Source organism: Battus philenor, unplaced genomic scaffold, assembly GCF_028537555.1.
Source record: "Battus philenor isolate CCGP_79_NKW_IND1 unplaced genomic scaffold, ilBatPhil1.0.hap1 SCAF_18, whole genome shotgun sequence".
Lineage (NCBI taxonomy): Eukaryota > Metazoa > Arthropoda > Insecta > Lepidoptera > Papilionidae > Battus > Battus philenor.
In genome coordinates, this window is record NW_027181680.1 from 13,569,007 (window position 1) to 13,590,993 (window position 21,987).

A 21,987-nucleotide genomic window follows, 5' to 3' on the forward strand; every position below is an offset into this window, starting at 1 on the left:
AGGTAATGCCTGAATCCATTAAATATTACACAATGTGATTAGAAAAAGATGTTATAGCTTTAAAAGATGACTAGTTAGATATATATTCAACTATCATTTGCTGCCAAAGACTTTAAATGTATAAAAGCACAGCTAGCGTATGCATTAGTAAGCTAGTATCGTTATTTATTAATCATTGTAGTGTTTTTTTTATGACCCCCGCTATTGGGGGCCTGTCGTACCCCTATTTATGGTGGGAGAGGGACTTTATTAGCATTTAATTTATTCACTTAATTATTTTATTTTCATTCTCTTCTCTTTCATTCTTCACATAATCTTTCCATCATTGTAGTGTAGTAAGTAGTGACACAAAAATAAAAACGCAGAATAGCACGCGGACTAATAATAGATATACTAATGACTGCAAACGTAGAGTTCGAGGGTAGAGCTCGGTCCCGCGCGAATTATATTTCAATTAAGATAAAAAGAGAGCGTCACGCGCTCAGGCGCCTATAAGCGCTGTTCTATCAAAACACATTAAAACGAAATCACAGCGCGATCCGTCTCAGTTATTTAATATCCAGCGCCCGCTGCACTTTGTCTTATCTCTCCCCTGATTTTTTTAACTTCAAATCATTTGCAAACTCAATAATGTCACTAATATTACGTAGTCAAATTTATAACTATCACAAATCATTCTCTCGTATTACATCATTATACATATCACATATAATGATAATAAAACTTTATTTCATTCCATACAGATAACTTAAGATTTATAAATTAAAATTTTTGGTAATAATTTTAATAATTTATATTGAATTTGTATGGACCTCCTCAAGGTAAAAGCCTTCATCAAAGCTTTCCATTCATTTTTGGCAATATGAAGCCATTCGTGACCGGATGTAGCCATGACCTCGTCAGCGCATCTGACATTAGGTCTGTCTCTTGTTCTGGTACCTCCTAGTCCCATTGATTTAATTATTCTTTATGTCCACCAATTAGGTTCAATTCTCCTACAATAACATCCTTCAATTTAACCCTGTAAGAGTTCCAAGTGCTCCCTGGTCTGAGAAGAGACTAACACAAACTTAGGCAGATTTTTTGTGGACTTTTACAATGTCCTTGATACATAATTGTTTTTTGTAAACACAAAGATTGCATCTCAAATGTAAACGAAATATTAGACAAATCATTAATTATACTTATATATCTAATTATTAATAATTTATTTCATTACGGTTAAATAAATTATTTTAATTATTTTTTTTGAATTTTTTTAATTACGATTTGTAATTCTAGTATATCGTTGGCAGTTGTACCGGATGTTAAAAAACCAAATAATTGAAGCTTAAATTAAAAATTACAAATTACAACATACGCAATAATATTAATAATATTTAATAATAGGGAAAGAATATGATAACACATCGCATGTTCTGTTCAACTCTTTATACACTATAGACAAACAAACTTTACACTTATACACAAATACATCCGTCGTTTTAGCCCACAGACGCCCACTGCAAGGCATAGGTCTTCTTGCTTGGTAGGTGGGTTGGGGAAGGCATTCTGGTTTATGGTACAAATAGGACGCTGCTACCCATCCTCTAGAAACTTGTTTCGTGACAGTGGCAATCTTATAAATTTAATACACAAAGTGTGAATTAGACCGGAAAGTAAAGTCAATTTCTTAAGTTAAATTCAGACGACTACATTTATAACAAGTTTTTATTTCTAATCAACAATATATTTACCTTCGTTATCAACAACATTTTGCCATCTAGTATACAAATTTTCTATGCCGGAGCGGTAAAAATCAATCAATTTTTCTGTAAAACATGTCGACAGAAACGACTTTACTTTCCGGTTCCCCTGATATATAAGATTGTATCGCCGGGAATCGAAACGATCTACACTCGCAAGTCTTAGTTCTCTGCCTCTGGGCTACCAGTAACAAGTGATAGTATAATTAGTATAGACGATTAAATTTACAGTGATAATTATTTGTACACTTTAGTAAACAGTAAAAACCAGTCATTTTTCTAATTTTTTACCTTGCTTACACCAAGAAGGCATTTGCAGATTTCGTGAATTCGAGGGGGAAAGTGCAGAGGGAGTCAAGCCTAAAATCTCATTTAAAGCCTCTACTCGAGCTGCAACATACTACACTTTCACCAGATTGTGAGACCGCTGAGTTCTTAGATCGGTTAGATAGACGCTATGGAGTGACGTACGCTAAGAAGGGTACTCTCCCTTTTTGACTGAATTATGTTAGCGTGAATACGGTACAGTTAACTTTAAAGGTAGTAACGAGGCTGCCCTCGCACACAAAGCCTATGAAGTGCAGTCTAGCGGTCGCACGGATTTGCATTTTAACTGCACACGAATTACGAGACGCAATGAGTTCCCGTCGTGAATATCTCACGCGGATAGCCTATAAACTTTTAGCCACCGTCAAAGGTTTAACTTTACAGACCAGGCACATTATGTTCTCAGATAAGACTTCTGTCAAAACAAACATTGACAATACGTAATCGATATTCAGAATCTAATTGAGATTACTTAAATAAGCATCCTTAGGAGTCAAAAATGAGGTGATCCGCAAAAAAACCAAGATCACGGTTGCTAATCTAAAGTAGCAGTGAACTAGGTACATCGTTCATGCAACCGATGGCCATTGGGGCTGAAAGGGTCACTAAATAGACGACTTAATAAAGGTCGCGGAAAGTCGTTGGTTGCAGCCAGCGCAGAAGCGGGCTGGCAGCGATCTTTGGGGGAGAACTAAGCCCTGCAGTGGACTTCCATCGATCGAGAATCGCTAAGAAAAGAAGAAGAAGCATCCTTCCGAGGGTTTCAAATGCACCCCAACGTAGCAATTAGAGCAATTTATTCTCAAGCTTAATTGTCATTCAAAAGGCCCTTTACATTGTAATAAGATTTTCTTACGTTAAGTTTTTTTGTTCATAAAACTTTATAAATTTATTTTATGACAACTCAGAGACATTACACCGGAATGACCGATGTCCTTATTCAGGAGGCCGAAATTCGCCGGGGAAGACTGCTTCTTAACGGTTTTTTCAAAAATTTATGAGGAAAGTCTATGTTCAACAAATGACGTCTCACAATTGAAAATTATAAATGAATGAACGAAAAATATGTGTAAATAAAGGTAGGTAATATAAATAATTAAGCTATTAGTCAAAGGTTGTCTTTAAGTTGAATAATATTGATGACTCACTATTTTTAACGCGACTGCACTATTGCTAGAATCCCTTAAATTTGGAACAATGCTTGCCGCGTTTATACTAACGCTATATACTCTGTGGTAAAAAAGTAATATGAAATTGTAATTTAAAATTCTCGGGCATTAGGAAAGGCAGTAATTTTTTTGTCCTAGTTTGGTAGAACTGTCTATATCATTTGCAAAGCGTCTGTCAAAACTTGGTTCTAGAAATCTGTGTCTAATAAGCACACGATGTGAATCCTGACATAATAAAACTGTTTTAAATATGGAATATAAAAAAAAACGGGTTGCCTTCGCTATTAATAATAAAGATTATGCCATAAATTATTGACAATTAACAACAAATAATCTTGAAAAGTAAGCGTCCGCTTGAATGAGCCTAATGCTCGCGTCGTCGTTCACCCCACGGATCAAATGCACTGTAACGGCGACGAAGTAAACAGTTTAGTGCGAACCAACCCTGCACTCCCCTTTATTAGCAGCTCCCCTGCCTTATTTCTGGACGAATTTATTTTATTTGTTGCCAGATAATCCATCCATACACAAAGATATAATTAAATGTATCTTTCGAACAAAACGTTTCGCGTAGGCCTCGCTGTACATCAGGGGTGTCAAATCTGCGGCCCGCGGGCTCGATATTTGCGGCCCTGTCAATATATCCGTTATGCCAGTTTTTAAAGCAGTTTCAACCAATAAAATATCTCTCTAAAATGACAAATAACCAACGTAAACAATAATTTAACTTTATATATGTGTATTATAACGTACTAGTAATTTTTTTGCGGCCCATCTAAAATTAAGATTTTAAGTGTGACACCCCTGCTGTAAAGTTTATTCTTTGACACCTATTAATAGAGGCACTAATATATCCTTCGCAGGAACAACTTTGGGTTTTTGTTATCAGCAATGAAAGCGAACAGTAAGCGATTCGATTAGGTTAATAGCACGTGGTGAGGCGAAAAATAATGAAAAGAATATTTTTTCTTTTAATTTTGTATTGTAATAATAGATTCGGTTTTTCATTTCAGAACTTTTACATTTATTTTAAGGAATCGTTTTTACATTAGTTCTGATAAAGTTTATATGTATACACAGTCATATGTATATCTGGTAAAGCAGAGTCAAAATTAAACAGATTTTAAAAAAAGTTGGCTTTCTTATCTATTAAGTATGCTTAGTCTATTAATGTTTATATATAGTGTAGTTCAACTATTTGTACAGGTAAAGAAGTGTCGTTACTTCGGGTCAGGTTATAGTCCACTGCAATTGGAAAGCACGAAATATCATCGCTGATTGCATATGAAATAAACTGACAAAATGCATAGGACTAATTGCATCGTGAGGGTGTGTGCGGCAGGGAGGAGAGGAGGGGATGAAGGGGGGGCGGAGTGCAGCGTCACATGTGTAAACACGGGGCCGCGGCAGCAGAGGGCGCTCTGCCCCGCGGATTAATTCCATCGAATGCCAAATGAGCCGTGACATCCCGCGCGCCCAATTGAATTGCGGACCCTGCCCGGTGCACCGCCGCGGGCTCTTAACTCAACGTAATAGAGTCCTAATTCACTTGACACGTGGACGCATCTGTGGGGTAATTGCACCCGCTTTGGTGCGATGGCTTTTGAGCTCAATTTGTGAATGAGCGGCCTCATTTGTTGGGCGACGCGTTTTAAAGGATTACCGGCGCTGCGGTCCGCGGGGCGGTTGCGGGACGGCCACGTGACGGCCACGTGACGGCTACGTGACGACTGCAGTGTTTGCGAATTTAACGTCATTGACTTCTTAGATCTGATTCTGATGCGTTTTATTATTACACATCTAAACACTACTATAAAGTGTACACTGATATAGCATTAAAATTATTTGTTCATGTCTATTCACTGAGCATCATTTATAATGTTCACCTGTGATTATCATAGGGTGCGTTTGATATCACTGTGATAATGTTATGGGTTAGAAACTAGAAACAGTGATTTCAACACATAAGGCATCCTTTAAAATAATGCCACGAGGATCCTGTCTGAGAAGATCCAATAATAAACCTGACTAGATTTCATCAAACATGAATTACTACAATTATTCCACAGGTATTTAGAGTTAAACACAACTGTCCACAAGACTACTAATTACACGAAGCGTGGAGGAAGGAATAATAAGTATGTATTTATTTTATCGTTAACAATAAGTTTCTCGATTTTCATTAAATTTTCATTTATATTGTTACTAGAGAAATATTGTTGCGGAGAGAAAGCTTCGGATCGGCAGACGAAGTAAAAGGACTTTTTTTCAATGGGCTCTCACTGCGTAACGAAGAGGGCTCCCGCCGATGCCTCGTTTCAAGGTTCTACATATTACTATTTTGCCGGAGGCCGCTGAGTTCTAAGATCGCTTCGACGAACACTTCATGGAGTGACTAAGTCCAAGGGTCACCTCGAGGGTACCTCGGCTTACCTCCGACACAAGGGCACCTGAGAGAGCTGAACCTCGACTTGTCCTGTTGCTATTGTCTATTGCTAATATCACTACTATCACTTCGAAGAACGTTAGCGCTGGGAGAAGTAGCGGAAGAAAGAAAAGGACATTCTCCATAAGGTTGTTGAAAGACCTCGCTGTTCTTCCTCCTGGCTATTAGAAATCTACGAGTAAGGCTTGTACCAAACAGTGGACATCTTTTGACGACAATAATGATGATTGCCATAACTATTTAACCGAACCTTTATTAACCTATCTAATTAACACTGGAACTTTTAACAGAACTATTATTTATCGTCAACTTATTATCTATTTTTGTTACTCTACGCAGAGTAGTTCGAAAGGTGGTATAGCTGTGAAGACGAAGAAACAAAGATAGAAATTCCACAACAATGTATCTGTTAAAAGAGTTTAACAACTAGACTAGATTTACCGTACATATAGTAAACTATAATTCAATAATATTAAAGCTCTGTCATCGGGAAACTTGAACTGTCAGAATTAATAATATCGAATACGTAATGTCGCGTGAAAAGTTTCTCAATGCATCTGTTAACAGCTACCGGGAGGCAGCGAGCACCCTGCCAAACCCTGCAAGGAGTCGTGACGGGATGACGTCACGGCCGCTTGCATCCATTAATCTCATTATTTCCGGTTCATTTGCAGCCCCGCGGCGGCCGGCGCATCGCGACCCGACGACCGTTTGTTTAAATAAACTTTCGACAACTTCATTATCTGTGTAAATAAAAATCAATCACGATTTGCGATTTGCGACGATCCCTCACATTTATTTTGTTTTCGTTAGGTTCATGTGTCTTTTTGAGAGAATCTTACTTACTTACTTACTCCACTGGCTCAGTGACCCAAAGTGGGTCTTGGCCTCCGAAGCGAGAGACTTCCACTTTCCTCTATCTTGCGCCATCGTCTGCCATTGGTTGACATTCAATTCGCGCAAGTCTGCCTCAACGCGATCGATCCAGCGATACCTGGGTCTACCCGCTGGTCTTCGACCCCTCGGTTTTTCCAGGTTTGGAGAGAATCATTGTGAAAAATTGATGCATATAAATCTCAGGGTAAATTAAAACATGTATCTGGAATTAACTGAACCAACTCACACATATACTGATAAATTAACTTTTACACAGCATTTTCACTCGTTTTTCTTATAAAAATACTTCTTCTCATGTTAAATTTATTTTTTAATGTGTTTGTTTAAAACTGCTACGTTTCTATACAAGGGTGGGCGTTGTTAACTGCGGCATAATTATGTTAAACACTATAGCTATCAACAATTATCTTTATCTGTTTTCATCTTCATACACGTACAGGTTGATTGGTGTAAAAGATTAAAAGCGGTACATGTGTCAGCTCATTTGCTGCCGATTATTATAAAGTACACCTTCTACTAAAATCAGTGGTTAAAAAAATAATGTTATTAATATATTGTACGAAAAAGCACATTATTAACTACATATTAAAATTAATCTTGTTTACTGTCTGTTCTACAGTCTTTGTACTAACTGAAGTTATTGGCCTATCGCATTTCAATAGGAAAAAAAATAAAATGGAAAAACTTAAAACCTTATGCTGACAGTCGACCTTTTTAAATCATTTCACACCTACAACCAATTACCCTCTATATATTACACATCGATCTCTGACGTGTGGAAGTAACTTAGCCGAATCTTTTCCCGTTAGTATTATTGATACAAACAAAGTTATCTCGCAAGCGCGAACTTGTACATTTAAGTATAACGACGGCTGCCATTAGCCCGTTGCTTATACTCCGTCACTTAACGTAATGTGATTTGGACCCTCGCGTTAAAAGCTTGACACTCGCGTCATGCGAGTCGAAGAGGCGATGCCTCGGAACTACTTCGCGAAGGTTTTACGTAGAGCAGATATACACGAAGATAGAAGTTTTAAGAGAAGAAAATTGACATTAATACATCCATCAGTTCTATGTCATATCGCCCCTACCGTTACAAGCTACTGTGATTAGAAATTAAGATGAAATCATTTAAAACTCCTGGGCATTAGGAAGGCAGGTAATATTTTATAGGTTGGTAGGACTGTCTATAACATTTTTCAAACGTCTGTTTGTCAAAAAGTATAATTACCTCCGAGCTACACATGTTAGTATCAAATGTTTTAATTTTCTCAAAGATGTCAAGTCATGATTGGTACCAAAATTGAACAATTTTTTTGTAAAAACAGCGTTAAAAACTCGTCTGATGTCGTTCCGTAACCTCCGTATTTCTGATTTTGATCCGTGCAACTTCTCGCTGTTCAGTAAACTCAAAATGCCAATGCCAGGACGCCGTTTTGAAACGACTGAAGTGATAAGAACTGAATTGAAGGTTTTGAAGGCTATACTATTATAATATAATACTATTTTGACTGTTTTCAGAACTGGAAAAAGCATTGAAAGAAATAAAACTGATTTGGAAGAACAAACAAAGAATTTATATTTTATAAATTTACTTTTTGATCTGTGTTATTCGTAAAACGAAGTAGTCACAATGTGTATTATGGTAAGTTGCTCTGCTCTAGTCTCCTAATTATTTATAAAAATGAAGTAAAGCAATATTGTTATTATTTTAATCATCGGTGTCTTGTTTGTTTGTTCACCACGCCCTAAAAACTTTCAGTTTCTACCATCACGGTTCGTGCGACCACTACTCCATATTGGCAGCCTCAGGTTATGCGCCAATACCTGTGCTCACCTTGAGTCCGTTGTTAGAATAAAGTTGTTGATTTATTAGTTCATATACAGGATGATTGTTTATAAGTGTAAAAGCTTTAAAGAAGAAATATGTTGTTTTCCAACTGAAATATCTTTCATTAATTAATTTCTCTATTGAAATGTTACAGGCCAATAACTTCTTAAATATTGTTAATGTAGTAATCAAAATTTTGACAAATCTTTGTCTTACGTATTAATATCAATGAAACCATTTGTTTTGCAAAAGAGCTACATATTCGCTTTTACATCGATAATGAATTAAACATTGTTTTCATAGTAAATTTAAATGTTTATCGTATTAAGAAAATGGATTTCAATGAAAATTAATAGTTAAGAAAATTTGTTTATGATCCCTTAGTGCGGTCGACTGCGCTGCACCCTTTGATTATAAATCGCAACTCGCCCTGAGTGGGGTGACGAACATCGTTATTCATTTCATAATTAATTGCGATACAACCTTTTATATTTGGAAAAGTTTTATATTTTCTTCTTATCACTAATCTTTACGTGCGTGAAAACGAAAATATAATAAGATAAAATACGAAAAAAAAACTCATTAAAATTTGTCACAGTAAAATTATGTTAATGTGAACAATTCGCTCCCATAATACGTTTCGAAAGTGTCGCGATTTCAATTACAAAGCGCAGGATGGGCAGCTAAATACGCCGCCCCTCCGCCAAATGTCCCGCCGTCGTTACTGCTCGCGTACATCTCTCTCCGCGATCTGTCCTACATAATTAGCTTCGGAACACAGCGTGCAGTGTACAGAGATCAAATCTATTCATGCGCGTAGTAAAGGACGCTAAAGAGCTCATCCCCTCGGCATTTAGCGCGTCCTTTGTGGGGTAAGCGTTGCACCCCAATTAGTTCGAAATCAAACTGCCTTTTTACGCCGGCCCTATTGTTTGGCTTCGACTAAACTTGACTTTAGTTCGGGACATCCGTTAAACTGTACCCTGTTTGTTATTAATTACGATATGCATATTACCTAATGCTTATTATTAAAATCTAATAGTAGTAAATGATCCAATCTAAGTTTAGACATTGCTTTGGTAGTGTCATAAGGTATAGATTAAACGACTTCAATGTTCGGCTACCACAAAACAAGTGAAGAATAGGAAAATTGCTTTTTCTTCTTATTCTATCTTCTTCTTACAAGTGTGAATAAGAATTTAAATAACGTATAAAGTGAAACTTTGTGAATGACTTCACAGATTTACGGGTAATATTAATAATATTATAAATAAACAATTTCTGAAGAAGTCTTGTGCTCAGGTTCTCTTTACAGCTACCTGAATATTTGACAAACTACAAATCCTTGTGAAAAACATTGATTCCTATCGAGGATGGTTTGTGGAGGTATCGGAGAAAAGAAACACTTTTTAATGTCTTGAAGAAGAGTGGGTGATTCTGTCGACTAGGGAATCAAAAACTAATTGTTTTAAACTTAACATAAGAAGGCTTCAAAATAACTTTAGATCTATCTGCGTAGATCCAGCCAACGACATTAACAGTAGGTACTAAGGTAATACAAAATTAAATTGTGACGTAGTTCATTAAATATAAAATGTTAAATATATTCCAGATAGGAACGAATGTATCAATGTGAACACACGTTCATTTAAACCGAATTCGAAACGGAAACAAAGTACGGATTCGTCCACATGTCGGCCGCGGCTAATCCCCCCATTGGTCCGATCGTTTGACTGCGCCGCGACTAAGTGATTGACTTTTCAATCTATATAATCCGATTACTGATGGCCAACAACACGCTCGGCCGGGGCCCGCGCACTGCAATACCACACTTATGTCCTGGTGAAAAGGTTGGTTTTGACACACAGTCTCGCAGCGAGCAGTAGTCGGTTAATTGTCCGAACGCGTCGCTTATCGCGGTGCTATATAACGCGCGCTACACGAGCTATTAGCATTATTCTATTTCTTGACGAAATAGCTCTTCGTTATAATTATAACTGTTATTATAGATTAGCTCGTGATGTATATTGGTTCGCACGCTCTGAAGCTTTTGTGCAACAGTGCTCATTAAAATGAGTGTAAATGTTATTGTAACATGAATGTAATAATGTTGTCGAAGCCCCACTCTAAGCCTCTTCGTGTGTGAAAAGTAGAGGCTAGGAACATCTTCCTAGTGGGCGACGAAGAGTTCTCTGTGTTATCTTAACAACTAACTTCGACAACTCTGTTAGTCAAGATTTTAAAAAACCACGTAATCTCAGGTTGATTCACTATGTCACTCTTTTTATACTTTTGCTTTTTTTAATCGTCAATGGGAAAATCATTCGACTTCTGTCTTGCCTGATGTTAAACAATGACGAGGTTTACGATGTTTCATGCTTGCCTAGAAACCTATTCTATTAAGTTATAGCTAGCTTTGTCATTTTTTAAAAATTAGATTACCTTTATGAAACACTTGTTTATGTGGTCATCGACACAATACCTTATCTGAAATTATTGACTTAAGATCAGCAAATGCCTTATTAACGAGCTCAGACGTGGCAAATGGTTCATCCTTGAAAGTTCCTGTAATTTTTGAGACGCTTTTGTTCATTCCAATGAATAGAAAAACAATAACAAAGACAATGAAATGATATAACGCAAGTTTAAGTCAAAAGATCTTCTAATAAAACACGTATTCTGTCAGTCTAAATTAATAAAAACCGCTGTGGTGTACACCAAGTACAATAAGTTCCTTCAAGTTACTCTATAAGGTTGGAAAGGGTACTAAAATTAAGTTTAAGGAAGTAAGAAAAAATGTTGGCACAGATGAACACAGCCTTACCTTGACCTGGGACTCCGTCATACCGAGCGCGTATGCCAGTTTGGCGCGCTCGGGACCGGCGAGGTACTTGGTCTGCTCGAAGGTCTTCTCCAGCGCGAAGATCTGCTGCCCGCTGAACGTGGGGCGCGTGTGCTTCTTCTTGCCGTCCTTGTCCATGCCACCAGCCTGCGCGGCGCACGCGCTCAACGCGCCATTGCTCACTGCCGGTGTAAAATATCGTTTAAACGTAATGCTCCCAATGATATACGACATAAAGAGTCCTATAAATATCTAATCAATAGAAGGTAGAGTAGTTGTTTATAATAAACAAAAAGAACAAAGAAGTAGTAAAGTTCTGGAATGAAAACCAGTGACAGACAAGCGCAGTGTAGTATGTCCAACTACAAGCTGGACAGACCAAGTTATTATGGTCGTCGAAAGAGCCTGGACGGAGGCATCTCCTAACCGGTCCTATTAGAAGTCTCTGGGAGAAGCCGGTGTCCAGCTATGAACCGGCTGAAACTATAAAGATGACCAATAAACCTGAGGCAACTTTCTCGCCCACTTAACTTTCAACATTCCCAAACGTGAAACTAAACGTTGCTGACGTCACTCATTCCTTTAAATATATCTCTGATCGATTGTATCGTGTATCTATGTAACATTATATAAGGCAACATCTACTATCCTAGTTTCATTGTACCAAAGCAAAAAAAATATTAAATAGAAAAATGGGATAGAGACGTAGTTAGTTGATAAGACAAATATGAATATTTTCGATACCTACGCTTACGTTACAGTAAGTGAAACTTTCTATAGGTTACAAATTTTGTTATACGTAAAAAAAACTAGAATGACATCAAAAATTTTATTAAACATTAAAGGTTTTTTACATTAAACAGACCAGGCCGCCTTAGAAGCTTTAGTAACTCTATTTTAAGTAGAACTGTATCACAACAGAGGAACTAAAAATACAATTTTTTTCTGATAAATTGAACTGACTAATCTTCTTACTCGACACTGTTAGATTATATCATCGTGTCTGGGTTTGTGATCGAGAATTTTCATTTTATTGCATATGGCCAGTATATTTGGCAATACTGTATACAATGAAGTTAGTATATACTTTTTATGACAGTGAAAATAATTTTTATTGGTGTTGTACAAAAGTGAGTGCAGCGGCCATGTGCGGTAGCGAGTGGTCGCGAACAGAATAACTTTCAGCTAACGCTCCCCGCCGGAGAGGGCTTTATCATTATTTTCATTTCATTTTTTTCCCCGTCCCTCCTCCCGAGGGAGGGCGGGCGATGCCTCACGAACATTTGAGCGCGATGAAAATATCGCGATGGAGTTTAATGCGGTTATTGTTTTGGCTTCTCTTTATGTGACGCAACGAATTTATACACAGCCGCTCGGCGCTACACGAAGCCTTTTTGTTATTTAGAAACATTTATTAGATCGATGTAACTTGACAGGTGTTTATCATGTAAGCATATTCTTATAGTTTTAACTTACTTAACTAACAACTTTGTTATTTAAAAATATTCCTTTCGAATCAGAACCATTACAACTCGATTTGTATTTTACACAAGCATAGACAAAAGACTGTCATCAAAAAGTAAGATAAATTTGTATATAAAAAGTAAATTATTAATTATTCTCTCAAATCAATTTCATCTCTTTCAAAAAATATCTGTTGGATAAAACGCACTTTCGCCAAAGCTTTTTCCAACCCTCGAAACAGTCGGAATAATCTTTTACCGGTATAGCCTTCAAGACCTTCGATTCTTTTATTTATAGAATACAGTGATTGCAGAACGATACGAGACGAGATTTTGAGGTTTTTTTCCAAAAAAATTAAGAGATTTTGACACTTGGACTTGACGTGTTTGAGACAGGGCATCGTTCAAAATTGTTAGCTGAGTTATATGATATTGCAACTTTTGACAAACAGACCCTTGACAATTGTTAAGACAGAGATGAAATTTAACTTCAACACGATGACAGTATCTCTATCACAGCTGGCGTTCGAATTTAAATTGGTCTCCAAATTTGAATTCAAACGCAGAAGAATAATACGAGTCTAAAAAGTATAGTGGCCAGTAATACGAAGCGTTCCTTAAGGCTAAAAACTTAAAAGATTTGTTTTCCATTAATTCGCATTGAACCTCGCGTCGGGCTTCGCCTGCACCCTCTCGGAATGACGACTTGTGTTCCCGCGACGGAAACATTAGATGACTAATTAATATTCCAGAACGGTCCGCCACTCCGTGTTACATCGCATTTAGCGAGAGGGAAACATGCAATCTCATTTCTGTCAAACGAACAGTTTAAAATCAGCTTCCTTATTACTTTTAATAGGTTATATCTTCATAAAATAACAATGTAACATGTTCCTTTCTTATTTCAACTTGGATATGTGTTACCAGTGATTGTTTACGGCGCTGACACGGGGTCTTTAATATCGGGCAACAACACAACATAACCTCAAAATTGAATCAACGAGATCCGTAGACGAATGGTAGGGATCGACATGGCTCAGCGGATTGGATAGTTCAAGTGGTAATGGTCAGGCTACAAAGGTCGCGGAACAGAAGGACCCATGGACCTCAAGTTTCTGGAGTAGATACCACGGCCGACAGACTGTTATAGTCTTCGGAAGGCGCTGGACGTAGACCCCTTCCAACTGGACTTATTGGAAATATTTTATAGAACCTTATGTTCAGCTATGGATTTGCTATGACTGAAATGGTAATATATAATTCGAATTAATTTATTATCACGTATACATTTAAATGTTATTAGATGAAATATTCTATTTTTAATTTGATTATCATTTTTGATCTTTTATAATGGTCACATAAGAAACTCGGAGCTTAAAATGATAGCGTCTTTCTACTTAAAACCTTCTAGAGTTCCAAACGCACTCTAGTCTACGAAGAACGAACAGTAAACTCAGACGGTTTCTTTGATCACTTTTCTTCTACTACAGTAGTAGAACAACGCATTACTAAACGGTTTTAATATTTCATAAAAAAAATATTTAAACTGTAAAAGGATTTTTTACGAGTAAATAAGTAGCATAACTGTATATTATATGTATTATATGTGAATGTGTCTGTATTTCTTTTATCATGTCTATGCATTTGATTATGTGATCTTTAGTAAAGTTGGTTTGACCAATTTTCGACAGATGGCGCCACTGTCATTCCAATGTATTTCACATTGCCTTGACAGTTCACGCTGATTTAAATTGAAACGAACAGCGAACAAATGATGACGTTTCGAGTTGTAGGTGACTATAAGAATGTATGTAAATTGCCACATTCATGACCGGCTTACATATTCAAAAAAAAAGACCAAAAAAACTAATCGAACTAAATATTTTTTGGTAAATTGCACGCGGACGAAGCCACGAGGCGCAGCTAGTTAATATTTGTTTCACTAACGGTAACAAAGTTCGCTATTACTTACACTAAGAACTATATTAATAATGGTGGGTGATGATAAATAAATAATAATAAATATGTTTATTGAAGTATTATAATTACTATATTTTTTAAATTAGACTTAGGTATTTTTAACATACGGCATGTTGTGGTTGTCTGTCATTAAAAATTCAAAAAGCCCTAATTTTTAAACTGCTTTGTATGTGTTTGTGACAATTAAAACAAAATAAAATTTTATTTCAACGAAGATTAACAAATGATTATTTTAAAAATATTTTTTTCGATTATTGGTAGGAATTTACGGTCCGATTCCTTGATTAATTTTTGATGAAAAAAAAATTAATTAATTTTTTTGGACAAAACATTATCTTGTTTTCATTCAAGCCAATTTGAATAATTATAAATCCTTAATACTAAATTGAGTCAAAGTAGGTAAGTATGAGCAGAGGAAGCGTCGGTCAAGGAGCAATTTGCAGCGCTATAAGAAAGCGGCGTGCACGCGGCGCGCCGGGCGCCGCCATCTTGCAGCGTCATGCATTATGCAGACTGCTTGTTAATATTGGCGGGAAAAAGGAACGCCGCGCCACTTATGCTTTATAGCAAATGATATGTACAAATTTTACTCTAAATACTATATTATTAATGTATCTATTATTTAAAAATAGAATCTTTAATGGTATTTTTATAATATTAAAGGTTTTTATACACGTCTTTTGACAAATGTTGGCGAAGCGCCATTATTATTATTATTTCCATACGATTATGTCTATGGGTTACTTTTACGGCCTAATGCTGATAATAATCTTATTTTTTTTTTTAAAACATATTGTAAGAGGGAGACACTGAGAAAACAAAATTGTCTTGAAAAATTATGACTTACATATATATGTTAATGTTGTCTATGCATAAAATAATATTAATAAATATAGAATAATGAGAACAGCAATGTACATCAGGTTAGTCTTAGAAATAAAGTCAAATTTCTTTTTTCCCCTTTCTCTTCTTTTTTCCTAAACTAAATTGTCGGCCTAGTGGGAGGCCAACCCACGTTGCGTCTACCGGTTCGTGGTCACCACTTGAGAACCTTTCAGCCCAAATGGCCATCGGTTGCACGAGCGATGTGCATCGCCCACTGCCACTTCAGATATGCAATTCTTCGAACTACGTTTTGGTTCTTCTGCGGATATCTTCATTTGTGATCTCATACGTTCTCTAGTCTCATATATTAGTAACTTCTTTGGGGCGATTATGAATAGTTTTACAATAAAACCCCGTATCTTATTTTCCACTGATAGACGCCCACTTAAAGGTATAGGCCTCACCAAGATCGCCACGATGACAGGTGCCACTCTGCCCGCATCCGGTTTTTTTCAGCGACCTTAACTCTGTCGTTCGCTCACCTGGTGGTAGGCCTGCCCACGCCGCGTCCATCGACTCGTAAACATCACTCAAGAACTTTGGGACCGAACGGCTTGACAATCGGTTGCATAACATTTAATAAATTTAACTAATTTATCAAACAAATTTTGGTTCGTTGGGAAATAAATTGTTACAACTAACAAAACCGTCTCACTTTCTTTTGAACTCTTCTTAAATAGAAGATTGTTCCGAACCCTCGTAGATTAAGTTGAAGATGCTATTATAGGCGAGCTTAAACCGGGTCTATTTTCTATTAAAATGGGCTCTCCTAGAATTCTTCTCGTGCTATACACAAGTAAACAGTACTAACGATTGTTACTGTTATCTAGTTGGCATTTATAACTTCCGTTGGCTTAAAGAGACAGGGCGCGAGGAGCGGCTAACCATTTTAGGCAGCACAATGAAAATTCCTTCGGAAACTGAGTCGGTGCTTATTACTTTGTAGGATTGTTCCTAGGGCCGGTAGATCTTGAGTTACTAACGACACTAAGTCCGAAGTAGGAGTGTGTGTATTCATTCGAGTTACGCCCGTATTTATACCGCTATAAATGAACAATTTTATTTCTGTAAAATCCCCTTTTTGTAATGTTGCCCTTACTCTTAAATCTTAGATCTCCATTTATTCTGACGCAGGGGCCCCAAGCAGCCCAGGTTTCAGGTTAAGGCTAAATTAATATTTGTTTAGCATTCCGACTCGAAAATACCCTAGAGGATAAACCCTAAATTTGTCTAGTTACTTTTGCCTGGATAACTCCCTATAACCCCCCAACAAGATAAAAGATAAAGATAAATTTAATTTATTCAATATTGGAATTTTAACAGAACTCTCATCGGTTATCTAAAAACCTGAATTTTTTTTTATAATCTATTCTAATTTTGACTCTATTCTGCTTCGCAACATGTTTCTGCCCATATAATTTTGAGTTCACATAACTTTAAACGTTTTCGTGTGTAGAAATATTATTTTTCAAAATGAATTCTTTTATTTTCTCTTTCCTTGTTACACAGGTTAAGTTTGTATTTAGATATGATTAAGTTTTTTCTGTAAAATTTTAAGTTATGTGCGACTAGTGCTGTACAGTTAACGCTTGGTGTACTGGAAGTTAAATAACTCCGCATATAAACCGGTGCTCGTGTATCCTTGTTCCGCGAGCGACAACAGCAATAGCAGCCAATTACAATTGAAACGCTACTTCATGTAAAACACCCAGTAAATGTTGTGGCGCGGCGGTGCACGGGCCCCCTGCTCCGCCCCGCGCGGCCCCCTCGCGCCCCCTGCACGCCCCCCGCCGAGTGAACTGCCGCCCGCACCGAATCAAACCCGCCAAACACTCAGCAAACGAACAAGTGAACTTAAACCCTGCTCCCATTGTATCAAGACGGCGAGTACATTGCGCTAATGCCCTGATAGCGAGCCGCCACGTGAATTGCACCCGTGTGCCAAGTGTGTAAAGTTTAAAATCGTGACAACAGCGAGTGCGGAGCGAGGAATCAATGTAGCGAGCTCACGGCCCGTGTAGGCAGAGCTCACGCCGACGCCAAGTGTTTACGCGCCCGCCGCGCCCGCCGCTGCGAGCCCACCCATTTACTCACAAATCTTACATTCTTCAGTTCGTTTTTTAAACTTACGCCTTCCCATACATACATTAAAGGTAGTATCCCAAGATATCGTTTCACCCACACGGACAACTACCTTCAGTCAAACATGCCTATAAATACTTCTTCGTCATCGAACCCAATGCAATAAACTCCATGATGACGACTTTTATACCAAGAACACCTAACTTTAAGAAAAGCAGGCTATCCTGTGTTTGGAGGACTCTACTCTGACTATGGGTCGAAATGGGAAGCAAGATAGAGGGAGGAAGCATACCGAGTATTGTAAAGAAGTGCAGATCACAATAAATAGGCATAAGACTCAATTCTAGATCCCAAAGGCCGGTAAGAATTCCACGAAATATTTTTTTTTTTAATGAAAATCATGTAAAAAGCGATATAGACAAAATATAGAACATTTTTAAAAGAGAATGGTTTTAATTCTATCTGTAAAAATAGAAATAAAATGTATTGTCTAAAAATGAAGTATAATAATCTGGGGTATTTGATGTAATATTATGATCAGGGAATATAGATGAGGTAAAAAGATTTTAAATGAGAAAAAATAGAACATATAAAGGACAAAAGGAAGTTTCAAAAAATATTGTGAATAGAGGAACGCGTGAATACATTTTAAGAAAACTCATGGCAAGAGAAACTAGAAGTCCCAAAAACGGGGACCATTTTGTAAAAAAAGGCTTTAAGAAAAAGAACAAACCTACCAGGCAAACAGGCTTAGACGAAGTTTGATTGCCGCTAAGGGTAAGCCTTAAAGTTTACTTACAATGAGTTAAAACACTGAGATGAAACTAGTAAACAATTGAACAGTGATGTTTCATAATGATATAGCATTTAACAATCTTCATTGGACCTGCAGTGGGAGGAAATTGTAACTTTACTAAAGAAGTATTAATAAAGAAGTACGTATTCCATTAGTTTATTTAGTAGAAGATTAACTACTACAGAGTGAGAACGGATGACAGGAGCCTTAAGGTTATGAAGAAGAGACCGCAGACCGACAAGAACAGCGTACGACTTCCAACGTTGACGGATGTCAACCCGCTTCGTATCGGTCGAGTAGGAAATTTATGGGAGTGGCGTATATTTATTAGTGGATCCATACTGGAATGGTGGTTGAAATGTTGTCGAATAAATGGAAGGTTATGGAGACCTCCTTATCATTCTGAAAAGATTTTTGAAACTGACTATATGTTCAGCGCTGATATAACTTTCTGCAAAAAAGTAATGTTGGAGAAGGAGGCTGCGAAGAAAGAGAGAGAGAAAGAACATCTGAGCTCCTTATCCGCAGTCGCAACCTTCATAACATGTCCTTGGCGACAGATTCATGGTGGTTCGCCGTATGCATGTCCTGATCCTGCGTTGGCACGTGAATCTCGTGTATTTATGATTAGGGGGGCTGCAGCTATATTCTAAGGAGTTGAAGCACTAGGCCACCGCCATTTAAATAACGTTGGTATATACGAAGGTGTTTTCGTAGACTTAGCAAAAGGTGTCAAAGAAAACCGTGGGACTCTAGCCGGTAGGAGTATAGCATAACCCTTTTTTTCCATGCAGCAGAGGAGATTTACCCACGAAAAAGAAAAGAAGGTGGTTCGACAGCCTTTTTTGTCAAATGTTATTAGCTTGTCTCAGTAGTAGAAAAAATAAAACTATTTTTCTTCTTCAGTCTTTTCTTCTTTCTTTAGTCTTGTCTATAATCAATGATTCCTTATGAAAAAAATAATTGAGTAATTAAAATTAAGCTTTGTTAACGATGCGATTAATCGTAAGGGAAACTGACATTTCCTTCATGTTTCAATTGACGACAAAAGTTTCACTTTTCACAGCAAAAGACGATTGTTTTCATTTACATCGTGATTTAGACGTGAAAAAGAACATGTTATTTTTATAATTTTCCTCTTATTTTCCATATAAATCGTGACCACGTTGTAATTAAATAATGAAAAAATTGCAAAGTAAGTCGTTCGCTCTGGATTTGTGTGCAACATTTTTGGCGACACTTTTTTTATTTACGTACACACATATAAATAAAAACAATAACAGAAGAAACTATGCTATAAGTGAAAGCGACATAAAATACACTGGTTACAATATTTTCTTCGCGATAAAAGAATAAATATTTGTATTTTTCGTATGCCGAAACACAAGTGATACATTAACAAAATTTGCTTACAACATAGTCCGGGCGCGGTCAGCTGCGAACGCCGGTCGTAACTCTTAGTAAAAGCAATGGGCAAAGCGGGCACCGGCACCAGCGCCGCCATAAGAACATAGCATTAATATTAATACAGCATAGCATTAGCTGCGCCGCCGTGGGCCGCGGCATTAATATTTATCCGCGCCGGGATATGAATCAATCCGGGGGCCGCGCCGACAAATTCAATTTACGGCGGGTTTTATCCACTTCGAGCTTATTTCGCACTAGGCCCTACCCGCGGTTCCGTCTGCTCTGAACAGATCGTTTTGTTCACCACAAAACTTATTTTAAAAACCCGCGATTGAAATTAAATATACAATTAAAATGGTTTTATGAGAATAGAACTAGGAAAATAATTTAGTAGTTGTTCAGTAGTTACTGTGAGAGTTTTTACAAAAAATAGATTTGTTTTGAGCCCTTCTTAGTATAGGACGCCTTTGGAAACACCGTAGCTTAATTTTCAATTAGGTTATATTTCCTATCAAATTCTTCTCGTCTAGCTTTTATGTTTTTGACGTACACTAATGACAGTATAAATTTAACAGTGGTAATTAATGTGAAGAAATAAATGAATAAATAAGTAATAATATATCTCCCCCGCTTATAATGAACCGCCACATTAAAGCGGTTAAAGTTACAGTTCGCCGTCTCGATGAGAATTTTGCCATTTAGAAATTGTATCTCGCAGCCGCGCTCGAGATTTCGCACGCCGTCCTTTTAATTATTCAAGCTCCGCAGCGGCTATTAAATTAATTGTAACAAGTGAGCGTAGGTCCCTTTATCTGCGCGTTGACGAGCTCGGAGCGCGTTCGCGTCACTCGGCAATCACGAGCGCAACCCTGACACAATTATCTGGGCGCTTAAAATCTCTGCACTTATACGCACAGACAGCGCCGACCGCAGGGCCCTCGCAACCCCTTCGCCCCCGGGGACCTCCCGTCGCCCTCTCGATTTGCAGAGGACTAACGAGGAGCGAAGGGGGCTTTAGCGGGTACATATTGGTGAGCATGTTGCTCTGCCTGTTACTGAAAAATAGGGGAGACGGTCTTATGTACTTTGACTCGCGTGCTACGGGCTACGTGCTACGTGCTACGTGCTACGTGCTACGTGCTACGTGCTACGCTGGTTCGTGTCGGAAGCTTCACACCGCGTGCAACGTCTGCACTGACTTTACCACTGTATATCGCAATTCCTATGTTCCACTCCCTTTGCGCTGCTTTTACTCAGACTTTAAACACAGTATTAATTGAAGAATCTCAAATTTATGTAGTTGCCCGACTTTACTGACTCCACATCGAATTAAACGGATAGCTTTGTAATTAAAAGATTGTAGTGTATTAAAAATATACAGAAGTAATTTCAATTAATTCTATTTAACAATTTGTTGTACATTGAAACGTAGAAAAGGATAATAAATTAATAATATATCAAACAAAGATATACAAAAGATCGACTTATCGCAAACACCAATTTCTTCCGGACAATCATTGAATGAGTTCTTTGCTGTGAAAAAATAGAACGGATGGTCATCAAGTGTAGGAAGGGATTGTAAATCACATGTACATAAATACTATTTGTACTTATTATATATCATGGAAATAACTAAACGCCATAATATAAAAATCACGCTATTAAAATACAATAAATATATGTATTTAATGATATACAGATTTGTTTTGAAAAAACACATCGCTAGTCTTTTGAAATTAGACCCCTAACACAGTGAGAAAGTTGTAGCGGCTGCTCACGCCTTAGCATCACCAACGGAATCGCAGTTGCGGCGCTCCGCTCATATGCAAACAATATCATAAATAAAATAAGCTCGAACAAAAGCTTAGGCAACACAGAAAATGCTGGAAGGAAATTGTATTATATTTACTGACAAACAAAACTGGATGCTACAATAAAAGTTACATCATTTATAAAACGTACATTAGATTTTACATAGTTGTACATAGTTTATGTTCCTTATTACATTTAAATTTTTATTAAGCCTTTTCTAACTTGTAAAAGTTATTTATGTGCAATGTTAATATATATATATTTATATATGTATGTATATTTATTTACATGTATATATATATATA

The 21,987-nt window shown here is 37.2% G+C and overlaps 1 protein-coding gene across 1 annotated transcript in view; it reads right to left on the reverse strand.

Moving 5' to 3' along the window:
• The window catches only part of HGTX (HGTX homeodomain transcription factor), an 82,339-nt gene that overhangs the window by 41,625 nt on the left and 18,727 nt on the right, over positions 1–21,987 (reverse strand). The window contains exons 2-3 of the mRNA XM_068763678.1: positions 17,432–17,446; positions 11,240–11,439 (exon numbers count right to left, since the gene is read on the reverse strand). Coding sequence (XP_068619779.1) covers positions 11,240–11,439; positions 17,432–17,446 — 215 coding nt within the window. The remainder of the gene's footprint in view (positions 1–11,239; positions 11,440–17,431; positions 17,447–21,987) is intronic.